Consider the following 23,906-nt stretch of genomic DNA (forward strand, 5'->3'; position numbering starts at 1 on the left):
TGGTATAGTATAGCTATGCTGAATTTAAGGTTGACAAGGCTGAATATTCTTCTGTAGAATACTTGTCAGTCTGTTTTTTTTTTCTTTTTTTTTTTATTCTCTGGCCGCGGAGATTGAACGTTACATAGCTTTCTTAGATAAGCTGAATCGATACCAGATACTAGTGTGGCATCCAAATGAACGAAGACGGTAATGTGTTCCTACGAGTAGCAAACCCTTCGATTTTAAATGACGTCCTTGTAAAATACTGTTCCTCACTTCCGTTGAGTTTCTTCGTTTCGTTTAAGTTTGATGTTATCACACGTTCCAGCTTTCTGGTCCTTCCTAGTAAAACTCAGAAAGGCTTTATCAGAATTTGAAAAGTTTCGAAATGTGGTTATTTACAACTGGAAGTTAGGTTGCTGTTGCCAAAACAGAAAGACGTAAAAACGGACCTCAAAGCTCAAAATCGGACGAAAGCTTTCAAAGAAGGACGAGATCCGCCGAAGGAGTCCAAAATCGAGCGAACGCGCTCGAAATAGGACAGAGACGCTCAAAGTAGGACACAGGCAGGCAAAAAGGAACGGAAGCGCCGGACGTACAGGGAAATCACTCTAAAACAAAGCGGAAATGCCTGCAAAATTGGACAGAGGCATGCAAAATAGGGCGGAGGCGTGCGAAATTGGGTTGAGGCAGGCGAAATCGGATGGCGCGCGATATTGGGCGGAGGCGTGCGAAATAAGACGACGCGCGAAATTGGACGGTGACATGCGAAATCGGACGGTTTGTGATATCGGGCATAGGCGCGTGTAATCGGACAGCGCACGAAATCGGACGGAGGTGCGTGAAATCGGACGGCGCGCGATATTGTGCGGATGCACGCGTAATCGGACGGCGCGCGAAATCGGGAGGAAGCGCGCGTGATGGGACAGCACACCAAATCGGACGGAGGCGTGCGAAATCGGAGTAGAATAGGATAGGAGTAAACTCTGTGTTTTGTGCTTTAGTTTGATGTCATGACAGCCCTTTTAAGAGGTAAAATTTCATAAGATACAAAAAACCTTTTCCAATTCTAAATAGCGTGTACTATTACTTAAAGAACAGTGAAATTTTATGATATTATTTTCGGAACAGAAAAACCCAACTGAAAATAAGTTCCCCGAAGAAACTGCGTCCGATAAATTCGTTCACAAGAACACTGGTCCACAAAAAAAAAACTACCACAAAATCTCATGCCACACGCTAAGTCAACCAAACTACTTCTTTTACTGACTTTCGATGAGTAAAAAACAATTTGTTCTCCCTTCAGATGTACTCTATCGCAACCTATCCAATTAACTAGTTTGACAAATTCTCAACTGACGATTATTACAAGTTTTTTTTCCTAAAAAATATTTCCTATTGACGGATAGATATGGTTAAGATTCAATAGGGTGCAAGTTATTTGTCAACCAATTCATAATTTTGGTACACATTTTCCAAAAGGTTAAAAGGGGGGAAATAATTTTTTCATCTAATCCGATGACTGAATTTCATAAATCCATTGCAATGTGCACTGCCGCTTTCATTTAAGCTTAACATTGTATAGCTCTTTAACCCACGAGATATTTCACTCTAAAAAACTGCAATAACGCACACCTTCCATTTAGAATTTGAGAAATTCCCAATGGCAACTTTCGGATTTGCAGGGTAGATGACAATTCTTAAAATTCAAGTCGGGGGCTAATCGAACCAGCTGCTAGGACTGCGATGCACATTGCAGGGTCCTTTATCGTTAGAATAATCTTTATCCAAAAAATATTTCGAGGAAAACAAGAGAATTTTTTTAAATATTTTGTTGTCTCTAAAAAGCCTTAAAACCTGGCGTCACACAGGCAAGTTCCATGCAAACATGATTTCTTACAATGTGGTTGTTGTTGTGTCCACGAATTTTCATATATAAACCTACTATAAATTTGAGCCCTTAAGATAATTCCGATCAAATATGCTGATGCGGGCCTCAATTAATTTTAGAAATATAACTGAGAATCGACATCCAACAATTTGAAATAATTCTATAATTATGAATAAAACTCAAGTTTGAGCGCGGTGGCCTTATTTCAACTCACAAAACAACTGAAATTAGATCACAAAGCGTTGTCGATTACTATCAGTCGATAGGTTCAAAAGGTACTTCCTTTGTCGATGCAAGCTATTAAATATAATTTGTTTAAGAAAAGATGCAAAAACGTTCTGGCCACATAGGTATTTATCACGTTGAAGTGACATGAGCGTAAAAGGAAACGGCTTTACTGTTGTAGGAAAAACTCATTATTAATATGAGCTAAATAAAGAGCCCTAAACAGCTGGATACATCTTACTGATGCACCTTATATATCTTCATATGCGAGGCGTTTTGAGTAAAGGAGTCAGTTAGTGAGTGAAACTGATACAAGCAAGATGAAAACTGCGGTGTTGTTGGTACTGCTCCTTTCTTTAGTTTTGGTCGAAGGAGCGATTTACTTAAAAACTGCAGCTGCAATTGTATATTTATAATCTCAGTCCGTAGAGGTCTTACTTCCTGTCAGATTAAATTTCCTCCAAAACCCGCAATAACTGGTTTTTTTTTTTTTTTTAAGTTATTCTATTTCATCAGATGTTCTGTTTTTTTCTTTTTCTCTTCTTCCTGAAGAGTTCAATTTTCGATGTAAACCATACTATCATTAATTTCAGATAGGTATGAACTGACGTTATTAATCAATTTCTTCTTGTAAACGACGTTTTAACTAAACTATTTATTTCTAAATAAACCGAAAACAAGAATCTTGAAGATGAACGACCGCAGACGTTTCAAAGAGGTTAGTGCAGAGATCTGTAGCTTTCAGCGTTTTTGTTGGTTTGTTTGATGTTTGCCTTCTTTATTTTTGGTAATGTGATGCATCCGTTGTATCCAACGGAAAGCATCGTATGTTTCTTAGATGTCCTAAGTCGACGTAGCATGCCATCACCTTTTTTCGCCCAACAGGCGAGGAAAACCAGCTCATGGGGCACTGAGAGGATTTTTGTGATACACGCGCCCCTGCTGTCGCGCGTCTTTCGCGAAGAGAGCTCGCTAATTTTTTTTCTGTTCTGTTTATGTTGTTTGTCCAGACTCAACAGGAGCTTCAGTACCGAAGAGACATCTGCTTACAAGCCCGTGAGCTGGGATGTGAAGTGGAACGAAAGAAATGAATTGACTTGAACTGAAGACAGCACAGCATACCATAATTTAACGTTCGACTGCATTATTAAATGATTAGATTGAAGTATAGATTGTTTTTGTTGTAAAAATAAATTGCTTTAATCCAAAAGAGGTTGTGTTCTTTACGATGAATAGATATTGGATGATATGATGGAAAAATATTTCTTTGTTTCGTCAACTTTGCGGACAGGCAGTCTCTTTGCAAGAATTTAACTAGAGCTATTGGCTATCAAAAAGTGGATGAATAAATCAATGAATTAATTACCTCAGGAGCCTATTACCCGTCCTTTAATACTTATGTTTACTTCTATTTTAGATTTTATCATTGGTTTTTTCGTTTTTTAACTGTTCTTTTATTTTTATAATAACGTATCATTTTTATTCATTAATATTTATATTTGTAGTATTATTATCATATTATTGTATGAGGGCCACAAGTTTATCAGCCGTTTGGCTATTAAGTGCTATCCTCTTTAAATATAGAGTTTACTTACTTAGTTACTTATTCATTTTTTAAGTCAAGTCTCTACGTTAAAGTTTCCTTTTTGTCCAAAAAATGACCTGATTAACAATTCAAGACAGTCCTTGGAAAAAATCTTCCTCTGACTCAGCAAACACGTAAGAAAATGTATAAGAGTTCTAAGAAAGTTTTTCCCTCAAAAGTTTTACGTGAGAAAAGAAAATGCACCGTATAATTTTGAAATATATTCGTGTGGCGGGCTTATCGAAACAGCTGCTTTGAATGCGATGCACATTGGGGATACTCTTTCTTTAGATTAATCTACATCCAAAAACATTTCGGGGAAAACAATTGATTTTCATGATACTCAACCTTCAACATATATCATGATGTTGTTACTTAAAAAATAACTCATTTTGAAGCCTAATGTTACACAGACAAGTTCCAAGAAAACACAACTTCTCAAACTGGCTCCACCTGGGCCATTGTGTCCACGAATTTCGCGGCATAGATAAACTTGATGTAAATTTGAGGCCTCAAGATATGGGAATTACATGAAGGAGTAAGAAGTTCATTAAAAGATGCTAATACGATCCTCAATGATTTTTAGAGGTAAAACTGAGGATCGAGATGAAGAGCGAATTCTGAGTTTTATTCATAATGATTATGAATAAAACTCAGTTTAAAGCGCGGCGGCCTTATTTGTACCCAGAAACCAACTGAATTTAGACCACAAGTCGTTGGTCTCAAAGTGCTGCTGTTGTCGATGCAAGCTATTGAATATAATTTTCTAGAAAAGAAAAAAGCTTTAACTTTCTGGTCAAATAAGTATTTATTACGTTGTAATGACATGAACGTAACAAGAAACGCTTTTACAGTTGCCTGAAAAATTCATTGATTTTCTCCACTAGGCGGTAAATATGTAGCTCCTTAACAGCCGGATACATCTTAGTCTGAATGACGCACCTACATATATCTCCATATGCGAGGCATTTTGAGAAAAAAAGAAAATGAGTTAGTCAGTGAAGCTGGCACAAGCAAGACGAAAACCGCGATGTTGTTGGTACTGCTACTTTCTTTGGTTTTGGTGGACGGAATGTTACGTATTGCAGGTTTACATGGAAAGGTATATCTATAATCTCGGTAGAAATCTTATTTTCTGCCGGCCTGAGTTTCCCCCAAAACCCGCTCTAATTGTTTTCAAATCCCTCGTGATTACTTACTTAAGTTCTCAAGTTAACCTATTCTATTAGATGTTCTTTTTCTCGTCTTCCTGAAGGAGTTCATGATTTTCGATGTAAACCATACTATTATCGATTTCAGTTAGGTATGAACTGACGTTTTAAACAATTACTTCTCGTAAACGACGTTATTACTAAACTATTTATATGTAAACAAGGCGAAATCAAGAATCTTGAAGAAGGACGACCTCAGACACTTTAAAGAGGTTATTACAGAGTTATGTAGCTTACAGCGTTTTTGTTGGTTTGTTTAATGTTTGCCTGTTTTATTTTTGGTAATGTGATACATCCGTTGTATCCAACGGGCAGGATCGCATGTGTTTTAGATGTCCTAACATGACGTAACATGCAGAAGAGCCATCACCTTTATTCCTTCTACAGGCGAGGACCGCCTCAGGGAGCAATTTCCATGACACACGCGCCCCTGCTGTCGCGCGTCTTTCGCGAAGCGAGCTCGCTATTTTATTTTTTTTTTCTGTTGTGTAATATTGTTTGTTCAGACTCAGCCGGAGCTTCAGTACCGAAGAGACATCTGCTTACAGGCTCGTGAGCTTGGATGTGAAGTGGAACGAAAGAAATGAATTGACTTGAACTGAAGACAGCACAGCATACCATAATTTAACGTTCCCCTGCATTATTGAATAATTGCATCGAAATATAGATTGTTTTCTGTAATAATAAACTGCTTGAATCTGGAAGAGGTTGTGTCCTTATGATAACATAAATTGGTTACAATGTGTAGGAATCAATAAATTTAAAGTCCCTGGATGATGTGATAGAAAAACATTTCCTTGCTTCGTCAAACATTGCGGACGATCCGTCTTTTTGCAAGATTTTAACCAGAGCTGCCAAAAAAGTGGATGAATAAATCAACGACGGAATCGATTACCTAATAAATAAATGAATCTTGAAACAATCGAGTGTTGACGAGACAGTTTTGTTATTTCACTTATTTTAGTTTACCATCTATCCCACCTTAGCTGAGCAACCAAACATTTTAAATTAACGCGCCAAAATTATTCCGATGTAAAAAAAAAAAAAAGATAACAAGAATTTCAATTCGCACTAAATGCCACACTCGAAGGTTTTCAATAAAAACTATCAGCTGCTGAGAGCCTTTTAAAGCGCGAACGAATTTGAACGAATAAAAGTTAAAATTTTATTTTTAGCACGATTATCATTCATCGATTTCATGGAGGAAAGTAAAGTAAAGCACTTTCATCGGTAGCGAATCGGAATGCTAATCTAACCAAAAAAAGGAACACTGTGGGTTCTGCCATCTGCAAAATGATAATTTTGGGGAGTTCTTTTTTTTTCCTCTTTCAGCTCGGCCTCCGGCGAAGAGACAATATGAATAGAGAGCTCTATTAATGAGTAACATGACTAGTTCTTTTACCTAGCTACTTCCGATGAATTACAAACAATGAGGTACTCCCTTTGGATACTATTGTTCGTTCTTTAGAAGACTCAAAGATATTCCAGATATGTTTTACATTTTTTAAACATATCAAACTGTTTCCCCACTGCGATGGACATTTGTTTTTGTCGGTTCCAGCCTGGCGCGGCCGCTAACCCAGATGCCCTCCTGAGCAAATTTTCAAAATGGCGGACAGGCCAAACAGAGAGATAAGAGAACCAGAGAGTATTCTGCAACGAATACTCAGCATACACCCCTATTAAAAAGGTAATTTCACAGAGAAAAGATACAAAATTGTATGATATTGAAGTCACGAAGGTTGACAAACCCAACAAGAGACTGAAAATTCACTACATTGGCTACAGTACACGCTTCGATGAGCGGAGACCCTTCAGGGTTCTGTCCTCGTGTACCGGTTCACAAGAGCCAATACAAAAGACCAAACAAAACACAATAGCTAACCGATAACTCCTAAACAAAGAAAGAACAATGGTAATTCCCTTGTGAACCGGTACACCAGGACAGACCCCCCTTCGGGGACGGTGAAGCATCTGAATATTTTCCTTCGAAATTGTATAGATCAGTGGGCTGCAACAAAAATTTATTGGACGACGTTTAGGGTAAAAACAGCAATCTAACCTGAAAAAAATGTATTTATTCCGACTCTTTCGGATAATAACTTTACAAATCTTACTTGTTTATCTCGTAAGTAAACGATGGTGAAGCGCTTTCCGAGCTACCCGATTCTTCTCCCACTGCTTTCACGCTTATAAAACAGGAAACGAGCAAAAGGAGGAAGGTGTGGCTGTTTTGACTAGCCATTTGACGAGGTTCAATCTGCTCCTTGTTCGACAATTTACATATCAAAACAAAGGAAATCTGTTCCTCTCTTTAATTTTGGCGGTACATTTTCAATTTGCGCTTGCGAAAGAGAGAAATCGCCCAAGACTCCTTGCTCGGTCTAGTTTTGACAACGAACGCCTTCTTAATTTTGACGGACCCGCTCGGGAAAAGGTGAAAATGACGAGGGAAAAACTTTACTCTGTAGTACGAAAATACACAAAATGGAAAGCCATGATATTATAGTTCAATATTTCGGTGGTACATTGTTAACTTTTTATACAGAGAGTCGGCAAGATGATATAACATCCCAAAATCGCACTCGACTTGAGTGGGCCGATGAAGTGGGCGTGGTCACGAAATTCAGTAAGAGACTTTTTGTACCCCGTGAGTTTGATATGGTACACACAGCACTGAATTCTAGTCACATATTTTTCGGATAAATTTGGTAAACACAGCAGACAGCTAAGCGACGGGTTACAGGTCAAGACTGTTTGCAGGAACCTACCCAATTGTCCAATTATAAATGCTCTCGCATTCTCTCGACATCCGAAGTGGGTTACTACGCTGGTAAGCCGACGGTGGCAGGGATGGCGCGGTGATGAGAATGCCCGTTGCCTAGGTTCGATCTCCAGACTTGGCTTCACTTATGGATCGTTGTACGAGAATCTATAGGGAACTTTTGGAAGATTTTCTCCAAGAAGTTTTCTGAGAAGGAAGAAAATTCGCCGTTTCTTTTAAAAGCATATTCCTCTCGTGGGCTAATCCGCACCAGGTGCTTGGACCAGGTGCTTGGACTCTGCAACACAGTGGGGCTTTATCGTTAGAGAAGTCTACAATCCAAAACATCTCGAGATAAACAATTCAAGTTTTATATATACTCAATAAGCATTAAAAATTCTGTTTCTCTAAAGATAACTCACTTTCAAGCCTAACGTCACACAGAAAAGTTCTATGCAAACATAACTTTTGGCATAATTGGGTCCAGTTGGGTTGATCTGTCCACATTTGCTTTGTTTTTGTTTTAAATTTATTTAAAAAAAAAAAATGCGTTTTTTACAATTACAATTTTGTTTTTGTGTCAAATTGATTTTGTTTCAATTCATTCTAAATACATTTTATTAGAAAAAATGATGTTTCAACGCCAATTTTTAAAAAAAAAACCAATGGCAGTGATCGGCTACCACACGAATTTCCATAGATAAACCTATTGTAAATTTCAGTCCTCAAGCTCTATGACTTATTTATGGAACAGGTTGAAGCTGGAGTAAAAAGCTGATCAAAGATGCTGATGCGAACTTCCGTAATTTTTAGAAGTGTAACTGAGAATGGAGATCAAAGAGTTTTCGAGAAGTCGTTGTATGGTTGTGGATAAAACTCGGGTTAAAAAGAAAGGAACCGTATTTGTTTCCTGAAAACAACTTCAAACTGATCCCAAGGCGTTGTCAATTATTATTCATTCGATGCGTTCAAAGGGTCTCAAAGTATTACCATTTTCGATTAGAAGCAATTAAATATATTTTCTGAAAAGAAAAATAGTCACTTTTTTTAAAAGTAAGCAGAAACGTTCTGGCCACTGTAGTGTATGCGGTTGGTTCTCGTAAGCATGCGCACGTGTGCGCATTATGTATTCCATGTGCTTTTTAAACAAATAAAAAACCGAATACATGACAGTGGCGACGAGGATAAAGTCGTAGGAGACCGTCGGAAATATGACTGCTATCGGGAAGATAGAAAGTTTTGATGAAACACAGGAGAAATGGGAAACCTATGTAGAACGGGTGGAACAGTTTTTCTTAGCAAACAACATCGATGAAGACCACCAAGCGCCAACCTTGTTAAACTTGATGGGCAGCAAAACGTACACATTGTTGAGAGATCTTCTTACACCAGATAAACCAGCTACGAAGAGCTTCCAGGAGATCGTCACGACTCTTCAGCAACACTTAAGTCCTAAACCATTAGAAATAGCGGAGCGTTTTCGTTTCTACAAACGGATTCAGCGTGAAGGAGAAACTGTCTTGACCTATGTAGCAGACCTGAAGAAATTAGCAACCCACTGCAACTTTGGGGCCAACCTTAACGAAGCTTTACGAGATAAACTGGTTTGTGGCCTTAGAAATGTGCAGATACAAAAACGGTTGCTTTCAGAAGCCAAACTCAAATATTCCAAGGCTTTGGAAATAGCGATAGCAATGGAAACGGCTATTCGCGATGCTGCGGAATTACAAAGTGAGCTTCAATCAGAACCTCGCGTTGACAAGATCTCAGATAACCACACACAAGCGCCATCGCCGAACCCCACCACTAAAGCTTGCTATCGATGTGGGGGAGACTCGCACGCAACGCACAATTGCAGATTCAAGGACCAAACATGTTATCATTGTGGGAAGGTGGGCCATATTTCAAGAGCTTGTCGCTCGAAACAACAAGGTAAGCCAAAACAACCACCGAAACCACCGCTTAACACTCAAGTCCATTCTATTGAGTACAGTGAGAGCGATGAATTTGAAGATGTATTAGGAAGCATACAGATACACAATGTAAGCAAACCGAGCAGCACTGTAATCTGGATCGATCTGAAAGTGGAAGGTAAACCACTGAAAATGGAACTGGACACAGGCTCAGCTGTGTCGATTATTCCACATAATTTGTACAGGGAGAAATTTCACGACAAGCCCTTGCAAGAAACTAAATTAATGTTGAAAACCTATACTGGAGAGAACATTTTCCCAGCTGGAGTGCTGAAGGTAAATGTTGAGTACAAAGACCAGCAACCATTGCTGTTGGATCTGTATGTGGTTAAGAACAAGGGCCCTGTGTTGATGGGAAGGGATTGGCTTCACAAGGTACGCCTAGATTGGTATGCTATTAAGTCATTGAAAGCTTCACAAACCCTATCAACTACTAAGGAGCAGCTGCAAACCATGCTAGACAAATACTCTGATGTTTTTGAAGACAAACTTGGAACGTTCAAATCAGCTAAAGCAAAGCTAACCCTTAAAGAAGATAGCCAAGCCCATTTCTGCAAAGCTCGTGCTGTGCCCTATGCCTTAAGGCCTAAAGTTGAAGAAGAGCTAAGAAGACTTCAGAATGAAGGAATTCTCACGAAAGTTGAGTGGAGCGAGTGGGCAACACCCATTGTACCCGTCCCCAAGAAAGATGGATCGGTCAGGCTTTGTGGTGATTACAAGGGCACGGTAAACCCAGAACTACAGGCTGAACAATATCCCTTACCCCGCATCGAAGATATCTTTGCAAAGCTTGCTGGTGGACAGAAATTCTCAAAGATTGATCTTCGCCAGGCATACCACCAACTAGAGATGGAAGAAGATTCCAGAAAATACCTCACCATCAACACACACATGGGGTTGTTCCAGTACAATAGACTAGTCTTCGGCATCACTTCAGCACCCGCTATCTGGCAACGCACCATTGATCAAGTGCTGGAAGGGACATCTGTATACTTGATGACATGATTATCACTGGAAAGAGTGATGAAGAACACCTGGCTAACTTAGAAGAAGTCCTTCGACGGCTACAGTTTCATGGTTTGAGAGCTAACAAAGCCAAATGTGAGTTTTTCAAGGAGAAGATAACCTATTGTGGACATGATATTGACAAGGATGGCCTTCACAAGTCTACAGCAAAAGTAGAAGCGGTTTTGGAAGCACCACGCCCAAACGACGTAGCTGAAGTAAGATCATTTCTCGGGCTAATCAACTACTACCATAGGTTCTTACCTAACCTGTCGACAACTGTCCACCCCTTGACTCAACCCTTGGGAAAGGACCACCAATGGAAGTGGACAGAGCAATGCGAGGCAGCATTCCACAAGGTGAAAGAAATGATCACTTCAGAGCAAGTTCTAACACATTATGATCCCAGTCTGCCACTTAGACTTGCTTGTGACGCATCCCCCGTAGGCATTGGAGCAGTGCTTTCTCACGTAATTAACGATGGTACCGAGCGACCTATAGCTTTTGCTTCAAGGACACTGACAAAAACTGAGCAAAAGTATGCGCAGATTGACAAGGAAGCTTTGTCGATAATCTGGGGTGTCAAGAAGTTTCACATGTACCTGTTTGGCCGTCCTTTCACTATATACACAGATCATCAGCCATTAACTTCAATCTTTCATCCGCGGAAGAGCATCCCCGTGGTCACCGCAGCACGTCTTCAACGTTATGCCTTGTTCCTGGCAGGCTATGACTACTCCATTCAATACAAGAACACTAAGGTTCACAGCAATGCAGATGGTCTTTCCCGCCTACCACTGTTAACGGAAGCCAAAGATGAAGAAGTGGTTGACCCAGTGGGTGTATTTAATTTGATGCAGTTTGACCCTTTGCCAGTCACAGTGGACAACGTTAGACGAGAGACACAAAGAGATCCTGTCTTGGCCCAAGTGCATGAAATGACCAGGAAGGGATGGCCAAACAACCTTGACCCTGTACTCAACCCCTATTTTGTTCACAAAGATGAGATCACGTTACAATCAGGCTGTTTGATGTGGGGAATAAGAGTAATAATACCCCCAAAACTACGCCCTCAAGTTCTCAAGGAACTTCATCAGGGACATATGGGAGTCGTGAAGATGAAGGCCCTGGCCCGAAGCTACACCTGGTGGCCTGGAATCGATAAAGAAATTGAACTGTCTGCTAAGTCCTGCCCAGGTTGCCAACTAGTACAGAGGGAGCCCAGTACAGTGCCAGTGCACCCATGGGAATGGCCTTCGTTGCCCTGGCAACGAATTCATATCGATTTTGCAGGTCCCTTCCTTAACAGCATGTTTTTAGTGGTAGTGGATGCACATTCACGTTGGCTAGAGATAGAGAAAATGAACACTACAACTTCAGCGAAAACCATTGAAACCCTTCAGAAGTTGTTTGCAAGATATGGCGTACCAGCCCAGTTAGTGAGTGATAATGGGCCTCAGTTCACATCAGAAGAGTTCCAGCAATTCCTTAAGAGAAACGGCATCAAACACATCACCTCAGCACCTTATCACCCTGCCACCAACGGCATAGCAGAACGTGCTGTCCAGAGTTTCAAGAATGCCATGAAGAGTGAAACTGAAGTGACATCTTTGAACATTAAGTTGGCGAGATTTTTGCTAACTTATAGAATCACCCCCCACTCAACCACCGGAGAGCCACCGTCCCAGTTGTTTTTGGGAAGAAGATTACGCACTCGAATGGACTTGTTAAAACCAGATCTCTTCATCCAGGTAAACAACCGTCAGATAGACCAGTCTGTTGCCAAGAGTGGTTCTGTAACAAGGCATTTTGCCATTGGTCAGAGGGTGATAGCACGAAATTACACTGGAAAGTCAAAGTGGGTACCCGGTATTGTACGTGCACGATTGGGACCCCTGTCTTATGAAGTGGAGATTGGGCCTAACCTAGTTTGGCGTCGACACACGGATCAACTCCGAGATTCCAATGTTCCTGTTACAGACAGACACCCGCCAGTTTCATACCCCTTGCCTTTTCCACCCCCAGCCACGACCACTGATCACCCAGTAGCTGAACTACCTGAACAGACAGAAGTTGTCTCGAGGGAGACAAACTGCCCGTCACCCAAATGTAATCCAGTGGCTGAATCGTCCGCTAGCAGCTCACCGACCCAGATTGAACATGTTCCTGTGAAACGATACTCTTCCAGAGTGCGGCAACCCCCAGTTCGGATGGATCTGTGAACATTGAACTACCCTTTTTTTTGGGGGGGGGGGGGAAGTTTGAGACTGGATTTCTACTGATAGCATGTTGCGTTGAACTTTTGGAAACTTTTAAATTCTTAAGGACTTTAGGGGGACAAGAGACTGGCTTACAGGGGAGGTGTTGTAGTGTATGCGGTTGGTTCTCGTAAGAATGCGCACGTGTGCGCATTATGTATTCCATGTGCTTTTTAAACAAATAAAAAACCGAATACATGACAGCCACATAGGTATTTATCGCGTTCTAGTGACATGAATGTAAAAGGCAACGGCTTTATTGCCGCCAGAAAAATTCATCACTTTTCTCCACTTAGAGCTAACTAAAGAGCTCCTTAACAGCCGGATACATCTTACCCTGGCTGACGCACCTTTATATATCTTCATACGCGAAACCTTTTGAGAAAACAAGTCAGAAGTTAGTGAGTGAGCCTGACACAAGCAAGATGAAAATCGCAGCGACCTGGATGTTGATACCATTCCTTTATCTGGTGTTGGTCGAAGACATGATCGTCAATCCTGCTCATACTGTACCGGTAAATTAGTTATCTTAAAATACTTGTTTCCCTTCTGCTAAAATCTTTTCCAAAACTCACGTAAATCATTTTATAATTTATCATAATAATTACTTACTCTTTTTGTTAATTTTTTTAACCTGTTTACTTGTTTGTCATCTTCTTTTGAATAAGTTAGATTTTCGATGTAACCTAAACTTTTGTTTATTTCAGTTAAGGAACAAACTTGTGTAAAACTCAATATCTTCTTTTTCGTAAACGACGTTTCAACTAAACTATTTGTAGAGAAAGGGGTTGACGAGAGACTTGACGAGAATCTTGATGAACGACCGCAGTAGTTTGAAAGAGGTGAGTGTAGACATGATCGGTAGCTTACAGCTTTTTTTGGTATTTTGTTTAAGTTTTGCCTTTTTCATTGGTTCATGGAGCCTCATGATTGGAGAGTGTCTTTAAGTTCTCAAGTTGACGTAACTTGCAGAAGGGCCGGTGCGAGGAGCGCACGATTTTCGCATAGCATGCGCTCCTCCTGTTGAACTGTTTCTCGAAAATTTCGAATATTAGTTCCCAGAAGAAACTTCTATTATCTGTAGCCGCAAAAGTTCGTCTCTAAGTAACGCAAAAAACGTTAGTCTAAAAAAGGTGAACAACCGCAGAATTTTCAAGCCACACCTTCTGTCAACCAGTTGATAATTCTCACGCATCTAAGAGTGCAAGACATTCTGATGAAATTTGGATTCTCAGTATACAGAAAGTACTATTTAACCACCCAAAAATTAACCAAAATCCCCTAACCGAGGACAGTACATGGAAATGGCACTTGAAAATAGAACAAATATCTTTTGTCATACTTATCAACCATTGTAAACACCTGCAAGATAACTATACGTAAGAGCTCGCTACTGTTTATATTTTTTGTTTAGACTCAACAGGAGCCTCAGTACCGAAGAGACATCTGCTTACAGGCCCGTGAGCTGGGATGTGAAGTGGAATGAAAGAAATGAATTCACATGAACTGAAGACAGCACAGCTTATCATAATTTAACGTTCGCTTGCACTATTGCATGACTAAATTGAAATGCAGGTTGTTCAACGTAAAAATATACCTAGCAGGTTGAATTCAATAAAGGCTGTTATAATCGAAAATATTTATTGTATGTGATCTGTTAAAATCATATCAGCGGTCCGGTTTTTTTTTTTTTTTTTTCTTCTTTTTTTCACTAATCTGAGTACAGATAAATGACAGGGATGATATCATGGAAAAAGATTTCTTTGTTTCCTCAAACGTTGCGGACAATTGCTTTACTTGCGAGATTTTAACCAGGGCTATTGGTTAGCAGAAATTTGATAAAAGAAGACAGATGAATAAATTACCTAAGAAATAAATGAATCTTGGAACAATCGAGTACTTTCGGGAAAGGTTTGTAATTTTATTAATATGACTTTTCTGGTCTGGTGCAAAAAAAAGGATGGCAAAACATTTTTTCAAATTGGTACAAAATGCCACAAATAACAAAATGAATAACGAGGGTCGAGAGGGAATAAAACTAGAATAGGAATGGATAGAAGATTGGGGTTATTAAGCATCACGAGTTCTAAAGATATTTCGGGAGTGCGTTGCAGTACCAGAGGGAGCTAAAATGTAAATTGGAACAAACAGACCATTTTGCTCATTTTTAAGGGTCTGTAAATTGAAGGTACCTAACCAAATTATTGTTTGAAAAGCACTTTCCTTTATTCGCAGCGTTCTTTCATCCACATCTCGCCCTACCGCAGTTCTAACGATGACAAATTACTTAGCATTGAGTTATTCTCGAAGTTTTTGTATGGGGTAACTATCAGGTGCTGAGAACCTTAATTGTGGAAAGGGATTGAATTTGTTTCCGAAGGAATAAAGTTTAGAAATGCTAAAATAAGTACAAGTATTATTGATGTCATGCGTTAAGGAGGCAACCATCGGTAGTATTCAGAATCTAAAAAAACAAAAGGAAACAAAAGAAGTACTTCCGGTTTAAACAACTGTAAAATCATATAATTTATTTAATTTTTTTGTTGGTTTATTTTCGGCTTGGCTTCCGGCCACTTAACCATAAAGAATACAGGCCTCCATTAACGAGCACGAAATATTAGTAGAGTAGTTCAAAATAGCCCTCCAAGAGGACATGTGCTTACAGGTGCTGGATAGCATCCCTAGTTGCATTGTACATGTGACTGCTGAATTATCATCGGTAAACTTGTCCACGAAACACTCACCGACTTAGGGCCGCCATCTTGGAAATAGCCCTTCCACAATGCAATGTGATGCTAGAAAAAAGAAACTTCGGTTGCTCGTTCACTTTTAATTGCTCTCACTTCGGGATCCGGACATCTTCGGAAGTTACGTACTATCCTACTTACAATATGATGACGTGACGCGTGCTGGCCTTGTGCCAGTAATCACAAAAATAAGGTGTCTCATACTATGTCTACACTACAACGAATAGCTCTTGGACAAGCACAAAAAAATATATATCGGCTAGGGCTTTTGTTCACTCATAAAACCCTGATTTCGGGGCGGTTTCTGTAACGGAGCGAAGTTACGCCACTGTTTGTGGCAGTATGAATAGGTATTCGAACCGCAACGAAAATGAATAGGTAAGGACGAGGATTGGAACCCATTGAAACGGAAGTAAATATTCAGGTGTGAGGACTGGAACTTGGTGTAAAGATAGCTAAAGATGGCGGCCTTACCCTTCCCCAGGGTGTTTTGAATTTGTAATCGGTTCTAATCTTCTCAAGCTTAGTTTGGGTTTACAAACGCGGGGAAATTATTCGTTTATGCTTTCACTCTAACGCCTCAAACAAAGATACATTCGAGACAGTTCAGATTCGAAAATTCGCAAGTCTAAATGGACTCCTCCACAGGGCCGGTTCGCCTCTTTAGATTTTTCATCCAGCAAGGATGAAAAAAAAAAAAAACAAGCTTCACGCCAATCATGACACCAAATTGTCCCACCTTTCTCCGGAGTAGCGGACAGCAGTGAAGACAGTTTTCTGCACTGAGCAACTTTCCAATACCTCTTTTTAGGAAAAAGTTCGATGATCAAGATCTTCCTTCCACCGACCCTAACATTATCACGAACACTTTTAACGACCTTACAGCAAAACAACAATTGCCGGTTACTGCAACGAATCTCGCCATTACCACTTCTTGGACTCTTGTGTTCACTTTGTAACTGAAATCCACAAATCTAACAACTCAGGTCAACTCGACGTCTCTGCCTGTAGTTGTCTTGCCGAAATCATTTCTAACTATTAAGGAAGAATAAGGCACCTTTCACCAAATCTTTACCGTCATACATTAAAAAAAGCCAATCCGCACTTGAAATTTGTCAAGATTTGAATTTCGTGGGCCAAGACAAACCCTCAAGCATTTTTTTGATCAACATAAGTAGTATAGAAATGGAGGTATAAATTTTTATCTTTTTTTCATTTATTGAATTTAATGCTATATACATACCCACATAACTGGGTTTATCTAATGTGATACTATGTTTTTTCCTATGTATAGCTACAAGATTTTCGCTTAAAATTTTATTTGAAATATAGCTGGGTCGGGATGACCATTTAGCGGCTCGTTTTTCATTTGTAACTAATTTTATATTCTGTCTTTTTCTAATGTTTTCCATAGTCTTACCATATTCTGAATTATTCATTAGTTTGAAAAAATCTTTTTCAAATGAATTCTTTGCTTTGGCTCTCTTTTGTGTATTAAAAGTAATGTAAGGTTTTAACCATTTTGATTGACTGAATTAAAACTCTATGAACTTTCGTTACTTTTAATCCTAGACTCATATAAAGTTGTAAATTTCTATAATGAAGTACATATTTAGTCTTATCTGATAAGGTAGGGACTAATTTTGAAACATATACTATCAATGCATTTTACTTATGCTGTGCTGGTATGACATTAAATTCAATTATAAAACCATAGTAAAGAAAAAATGCGCTGGGACGACATTAAATTCAATAATAAAAACTATAGATAGCCTTAAGTTCAATAAATATAAAACAAAATAAAAATTTTGCGCTAGATACCTCCATTTCTATACTACTAAGGTACTGTCAAGAAACCTCGCTCGGAAACACCACATCGCCTAACTGAACAAGTGTTAACACGACTGTTTTTGTTAAGGGACAAATATTGTTAACAAACTAACGGGCGGGTGTAGCATCGGGTACCAAAATGGAAACCAACTACGCCAAACTTTTCGTAGGCTACATTTAGCACCAATTTTTCAACAGCACAACGGCCCAAAACCTGAACTCTACAGTAGCTAAATTGACAACCATAACGACGCTACTTCCGAGAATTTCAAGTTCTTTCCTTCGGATTTTATCTCGCATATAACAAATAATATCGTAGTAGATAAATTAATAAATATTGAGTAAATACCAAGAATTACAAAAAGTGAGCCTATCTGCCTTTCCCAAATGGTAGAGGTAAAGACTGGTCCAATAAATGTTTATTTATTTAAGCTTCGCCGACCGGCAGGGACACCGCAACAGCTTGCGCCAATTACTGCGGGCCCAGTAAACCCACCCATCCCACCCCAAGGGAAGGATATCCATCACACAGTAATCTCGTGCGTGGGAAATGAACGTCTCCTGCCCATAACCCTACAGGAGACGGGACCTCCATTTATTCGTCCCTATCCGAGAAGACTAGAATATCTAACCATTTCTTGATGTTATAGAAAGGTAGCAAATTCTTTTCAATTATTTTAAGACCCGGGGTGTTGGTCCGGCCAACCGAACCCTCGACCTCCCGCACAACAGTCCAGCGCTCTATCCATTGAGCTAACCGGTAGGTGATTAAAACAAACAGGCAATCCAACTAGCTTACGCAAATCGTATAATTTGTTCCAGTATATTATTATTCGATCTAGAGAAAAGAATGAAATACATTTGAGAAACTGAACAGAATCTATCGATACATCATGAACACACAAGTCAAACTATTAGCTAGAATTACAGCACTAATAACTTACTTCTTTGGCGATGTCTCGTAGGATTGTTTCACGGTATACAGGTCAGCAACAGATATAACAGATCAGGGTAGAACAGAATACGGGTCAGCGCGACAGGTCAGCAAGACATGAACTTAACTTCGAATCTAAAACATCTGAACATCTGAACTGAAAGCAGACTTATTCACGTGGCTTAATTGCGTAACTTAGTGTCAATCAAAGTCAATCAGGAAATCAAGTTAATAATTCATTGTGTTGACGAACAAAGTGTTGACGAACATTGTGTTGACGAACAAAGACCATAACGAAATTTCTCTCAGCAGCATAATATTCGTAACCGAACTGAAACAGGCGGAGCAGACAAAAGGTAAAAAAAAAATTAACCATTTATGAAGAATAAAACAGGAACACTGAGCTTCAATAAAGCGATCAAGACATAATTACCTTTAAGCCAATGGCAATATAAGCCTGAGGGGTTAAACATTTGAATAATCGTGTCTTAAAAAGAGATATCATAGAAATCATTCTTTCAGTTATTAAATCATTTATTACCTATTTTAAGTTGCTCAGCTCATTGAATATTTTATTTACCTGGGAATTGTTGAGGGAATAGCGTGGAAAATATGAATGCCCGTGTCAGGGCGCAAAGGGTCAAGACGTGCATTTAACTTTATACCTTATTATAGGAAATTAACAATGCATGTAATTAACGCGAATTTCAAAAATTCGCGTTAATTTTATGTATCTTAATTTATCTAGTTGTTAATTAAAATGACGTTAATTGAAAGCATCGTTATTTAGACACCTTTATTATAAGCAAAGCTACAATACTCTACGTCACTGTCAGAGTCGGTTGACTCATCATCATTTAATATTAAGTTCAAAATGTCCTTAGATTCATCAGTGTAGCGATCGTCTTCTTCAAGGGGATAACTCACTTCTTCAACTTTCTTGCGCAAAATGTCTATCGCATTTTTGTCATCCCATTTCACAGTCACCGCAATAGGTATTTCTAATCCACCTTAAACAAGTGGAGATGGCTTATATTTTATCACGGTGACCTCTCTTTTTAACACGGTGACAGCTTCTCTCTGCAGTGCGTGCCAAATATATCGGCTCGATTCTATTGGAATATGTCCGAAAGTAGGAGGAAATATGGTTCCTAGCAATATTGTTTGCCCAGCAACTGCAAACCGGTTGTGTTTATTGTCTTTCTCTTGCTTGAACCTGAGCTGTTGCCATTTCAACTTTGTTGATATATCCAAATTATTTCGTTACTCCCACCGACGCAGCCCCAAACAGTTTCTTTCGAAACTATCAGCCTTTATTCATTTAGATTTAGGACTGGTAATTATTTATCACCTGAGGGTGAGGGTCGGATGATCCCCTCCTCCAAAAGCTCTGTGGTATTCAAATGATTCCCTTTATAGGAAGTCAAATTTCTAGAGACCCCCCTCATACTGTGTTAGCGACGACTGACCCCCCCCCCCCCCCTTCTCCGTCTTCCCAGAAAACCATGTGATTCCCTAAAAAACCATTTGCTTTTGACGACGCCTTCCGCTGGACGGAAAGCATACTGAATAAGCTTGAACGATCTGGCGGGGTAACTAAACCTGAAGTTGGGTGACCTGTGTGTGACTCAACATGTGCCCTACTCGCTTCATACCGATGAAACCGAAAGCCTTCGTCATCTGAGACAAATGGCTTCGTGCGAGAAGATTACGTCTGATTCTTTGAACATCCCAAATGTTTCGTAATTTCCAATACACAGCTATGAACGAGGATGAAAAGAAAATATTCTCTTCACGCTGTCACAATCTCCTTCCTCCCCCCGCTTGAGTAACGTCTCAAAGAAGTTCGCATGCTGTATGCCAAAAAAAAAAAAGAAAATAGCAAACCTCCTTATCTAAGTGAACCAGGTCGTCGGACGTTATCTTGTCATCTTGTGTCCGGTCTATGACATTGAACAACTTATGCAAAAACAAATAGAGAAAGTTATCAGTGGGGGTTCTCGTGACAAATCTTCGCTTTAAGATAGGAGAACTTTCACGAACAAGCGAGTACAGCGAAGACAAAATTATTTGAAGCTTTTTTGTCACAACAAATGTGTGTAATTCAGAGGACCACCTGGGGTCTCCCTCTCGAAGAAACAGAATCGGCGCTAGGTGAGTAAAATACTCGAGAAGTACGACGATAAAATTAGAAGCTCCAAAGAAGAGTGGAGGGTCTCTTCGCTCACCTTTTGCAGGACGTTAAACATTTCTTCAGACCAGTGTAAGTCATGGCCTAAAACATCTGGCTAAAGTAAAAAAATACAACATCAATAAAGAAAAGAACGTTCCGTATTGAAATCATAGCGTTCTCCGACAACCGTGAAAGCGATGTTTGTTTGGCTAGAGCGATTTTTTCATCATAAACTTTAGTAAAAAGTTACCCCTCACTACTTACTTGATTAACGAACCACTGAAGTCCTTTAAGTGAAATATTGTCACCACGTAACTTCACTGCCTCAAGTAACCGCTTTCTATGTAGAAAAAGCGTTGATTTCACTAATCGTTTCTTTTCTGTCAAAATGGAAGTGTTTTTAATTGTAAAAGAATGTTTAACCTGGTCAACCTTTCCTGTGCATCGTGAAGTGCTCCAAACCCAATAAAAGTCAAGTCTTCAATGGTTGTTCCTAGTTCCGTGTCACAGTTTCTGAAGTTCACTTTTACCCCCTGTCTCTGCCAAATGTTCAAAGCCATATTGAGCTGATTTTTTTTTCTGATAAGATCTTGTAAGATTCTCTAAGATCTTACAAGATACTTTTTAAGATCTCAGAATGTTGAATATTGATTTTTTTGGATAAGATCTTGTAAGATCCTCTTAAGATCTTACAAGATTTTTACCAAGATTTTTTAAGATCTTAAGAGTCAAACAAGATCTTATTAAGATCTTAATCTTAATAAGAATCTTTCAAGATTCTTGGAAGATCTTACAAGACCTTAATAAGATTTCTACCTCAGTACACTACCAGGATTCTTGACTAGATTTATATTAATTTTATGTTAATACCCACTCTCCTCTGCAGGAGCTATGGATCCCAGTAAACAGTAAAAATTAACAAGCATTGAACAGGTGGACTCATTCCATACTTATAAACCAGAAAAAAAAAAAGGATCTCACCTACTGGAACTCTGCTCAGTGCTAGGAAAAGTAATGTTGTTAGAATTCCTGTCAGAATAGAACCTACAGCTGCACCAAAGAAGCTAATCAAAAGAACATTTTTTCTTCCAAATATATCACTCAGTTTGCCCTATGAATAGGAAAAAGTGTACCACTAATATACATGTACATTAACTTCAAGTTCAATAATAATTCAAAGCTGATTCAAACTCATTCAAGATCAAGTCTGCCATATTAATTATGTTAGCCACGGTATTTTATATCTCACACAGTATATTACACTAGTCAAGGTTTGCCGACATTGTGAAAATAGGAGCAAATCTTGGGGCATTCCATGTCAGTGTAAATTTACTTGTGATCTATCATAACAGGTTTGAACACAGAGGTAACATGTTAGGAGAGTGTTATGATGACTTCCATTGTGTTTGAAACATCAATCATTACTGTTGATGACAGATATTCTCAGCACTGGACTCCCATGTTACTAAGTTGGGATGATGGAAATTACATTTGCCTAAAAGTGACTAAGATAGGGTGTTTAACTGGCTCAAGAATAAACTATAACATGCGGGTACACACCAAGCACAAGTTAACCAAATATCCTTCCCTCCCAAACAGGGTAATATAAAAAAACCTTGTAATCTAATCAGCTTCATGCTACTCACTATGAATTCTGTAGTGCTTGGTAGGTGAAGTGAGTAGGCTACCACTGTGAGATTGTAAATAAAATACAATCAACGCCTGAGCCTGTCTTCTGGGGCAGATCCAGGATTTAGTCAAGGGGGGTTTGGAGGGGGGTTTGGAGAGTTGTTCTCCTTCTGAGGGGTCCAAGATTTTGAAAATTAGGTCTTCGGAAACATGATTTCCAGCGTTCTCAAGGAAAATTTAGGGGTTCGACCAAACCACCCGAACCACACCTGGATCCACCCCAGGTCTTGATACTGAGTTTTGAACAACAAGTAGATATATACAAATTGTAACACTTGCATAATATGCTCTCTAGATATCTATGCCCCCCTTGGTCAATTTGGACTTCACCCATATCAACTGTCACATGAAAAAAACAAGTTCATAATCTTGTTTTTAAGTATACTTTGTGAAAGTGTTGCGTGACTTTATGCATATAACAATAAATCATAATAATAAATTACAATTTATAGAGCACTTATTGCAAGCCTGTAAGCACTTAACAATGTTTTGCAGGGACTTAACAGACTGCTTGCCGCAGTTTACAATTTTTTTGTGAAGACTTATTTTAATAATAATAATAATTATAATAATAATAATAATAATAATAATAATAATAATATTGACAAAACTCTTACCATGACAGGACTGGAAAAGAATTGAAGGGCACCGTATATAGACCCTATGACATAATAAAACAGAAAACTAATTATTATACAGATAAAAAGCCAGCCTTAACAACTTTTTATAAGCATTTTTTTTCAAAATTCCAAGTCTTGAGTATGTAATTTGACGACACACAAGATTGCTGAAAGAATAGGAATCTTCTGTCTCTGTTCAACTTGTTCTTTTTTTTTTAACGAGGCATCTTTTTCGGGACAATTTATAATTCAAGAACTGTAAGAATAAAGACGGATAACTTCCCATCGAGAAGAAACACCAAGGGTTTCAAGGTGATGTATAGTGAAACAATGAATTAACAGGTGCAATTTAACAATGAACTAGTAAGTTTTCCAGGTAGAGGAAGTTCGTTTGTTTTAAAAGTGTGCCTTTTTACGGATCCACTAACCTATCACTCCAACAAGCGACGGTGATGCCCCAAGCTCTCTAGCTCTGTGAGTAAGAAGAGGTAAGAAGCAACTTACAGCGAACAAATCCTGTTGGACATAAGACAACAACAATCTTTGGTCTCTTGTTCAATGTTTGATTATACTCATCTCAACAAGATTGAGTTATTGAAAAAGAAAGCGGCACTGGTCGATCATACCAGAAATCCTACGCAGTACAAACAGTAAATCAGCTCCGTTGCCTCTTTCTTTTTAAGAAAGGAAGCCAAAGTCACCTTTGGCCACTTCGAACCAAGAACACCATGCATGTTCAATTTGTTTGATTATAATAAATACAAACCAAATCTCAAATTGGTCGTCTGAAGGTCTGGGCGCGTTTTGATTGGTTTGTCCTTCCACGTGATCAGACTCTTGATTCGTCACGCAAACAGTTTGGCCATCAACAACATTACGTCATGACAATAGCGTGATGCTTTAAAACTGCCTTGTATTTGCTTTGCAACCTCCTTTCGAGTGAACCCGAGAGAAACATCACCAGTCAGGGTTGAATTTAAAGATTAAAGTCCCTGAAGTGTAAATACATGTATCATTAG

General features: G+C 39.1%; 1 protein-coding gene and 1 long non-coding RNA gene across 4 annotated transcripts in view; one reads left to right on the forward strand and one right to left on the reverse strand.

The window, feature by feature from the left end:
- Positions 1-23,549, reverse strand: part of LOC148725961 (solute carrier family 67 member A2-like) — a 28,671-nt gene extending 5,122 nt beyond the window's left edge. The window contains exons 1-3 of one of the 2 annotated variants that reach the window (XM_088731018.1): positions 23,316-23,549; positions 22,885-22,928; positions 21,560-21,689 (exon numbers count right to left, since the gene is read on the reverse strand). In XM_088731018.1, coding sequence (XP_088587144.1) covers positions 21,560-21,689; positions 22,885-22,887 — 133 coding nt within the window. In that variant the 5' untranslated portion in view covers positions 22,888-22,928; positions 23,316-23,549. Of the gene's footprint in view, positions 1-7,665; positions 7,812-21,559; positions 21,690-22,884; positions 22,929-23,315 lie in introns of those variants that run through there. The other variant, XM_088731016.1, reaches the window with a different exon arrangement.
- LOC148725959 (uncharacterized) overlaps positions 1-23,906 on the forward strand; it is a 62,785-nt gene that overhangs the window by 35,305 nt on the left and 3,574 nt on the right. Inside the window, exon 3 of one of the 2 annotated variants that reach the window (XR_015990897.1) lies at positions 3,109-3,464. The exons of the other annotated variant lie outside the window; for it this stretch is intronic. This is a non-coding gene — a long non-coding RNA (uncharacterized LOC148725959). Of the gene's footprint in view, positions 1-3,108; positions 3,465-23,906 lie in introns of those variants that run through there. 2 annotated transcript variants of the gene reach the window in all.

This window comes from Stylophora pistillata, chromosome 8 (genome assembly GCF_964205215.1).
Source record: "Stylophora pistillata chromosome 8, jaStyPist1.2, whole genome shotgun sequence".
Taxonomy (NCBI): Eukaryota; Metazoa; Cnidaria; class Anthozoa; order Scleractinia; family Pocilloporidae; genus Stylophora; species Stylophora pistillata.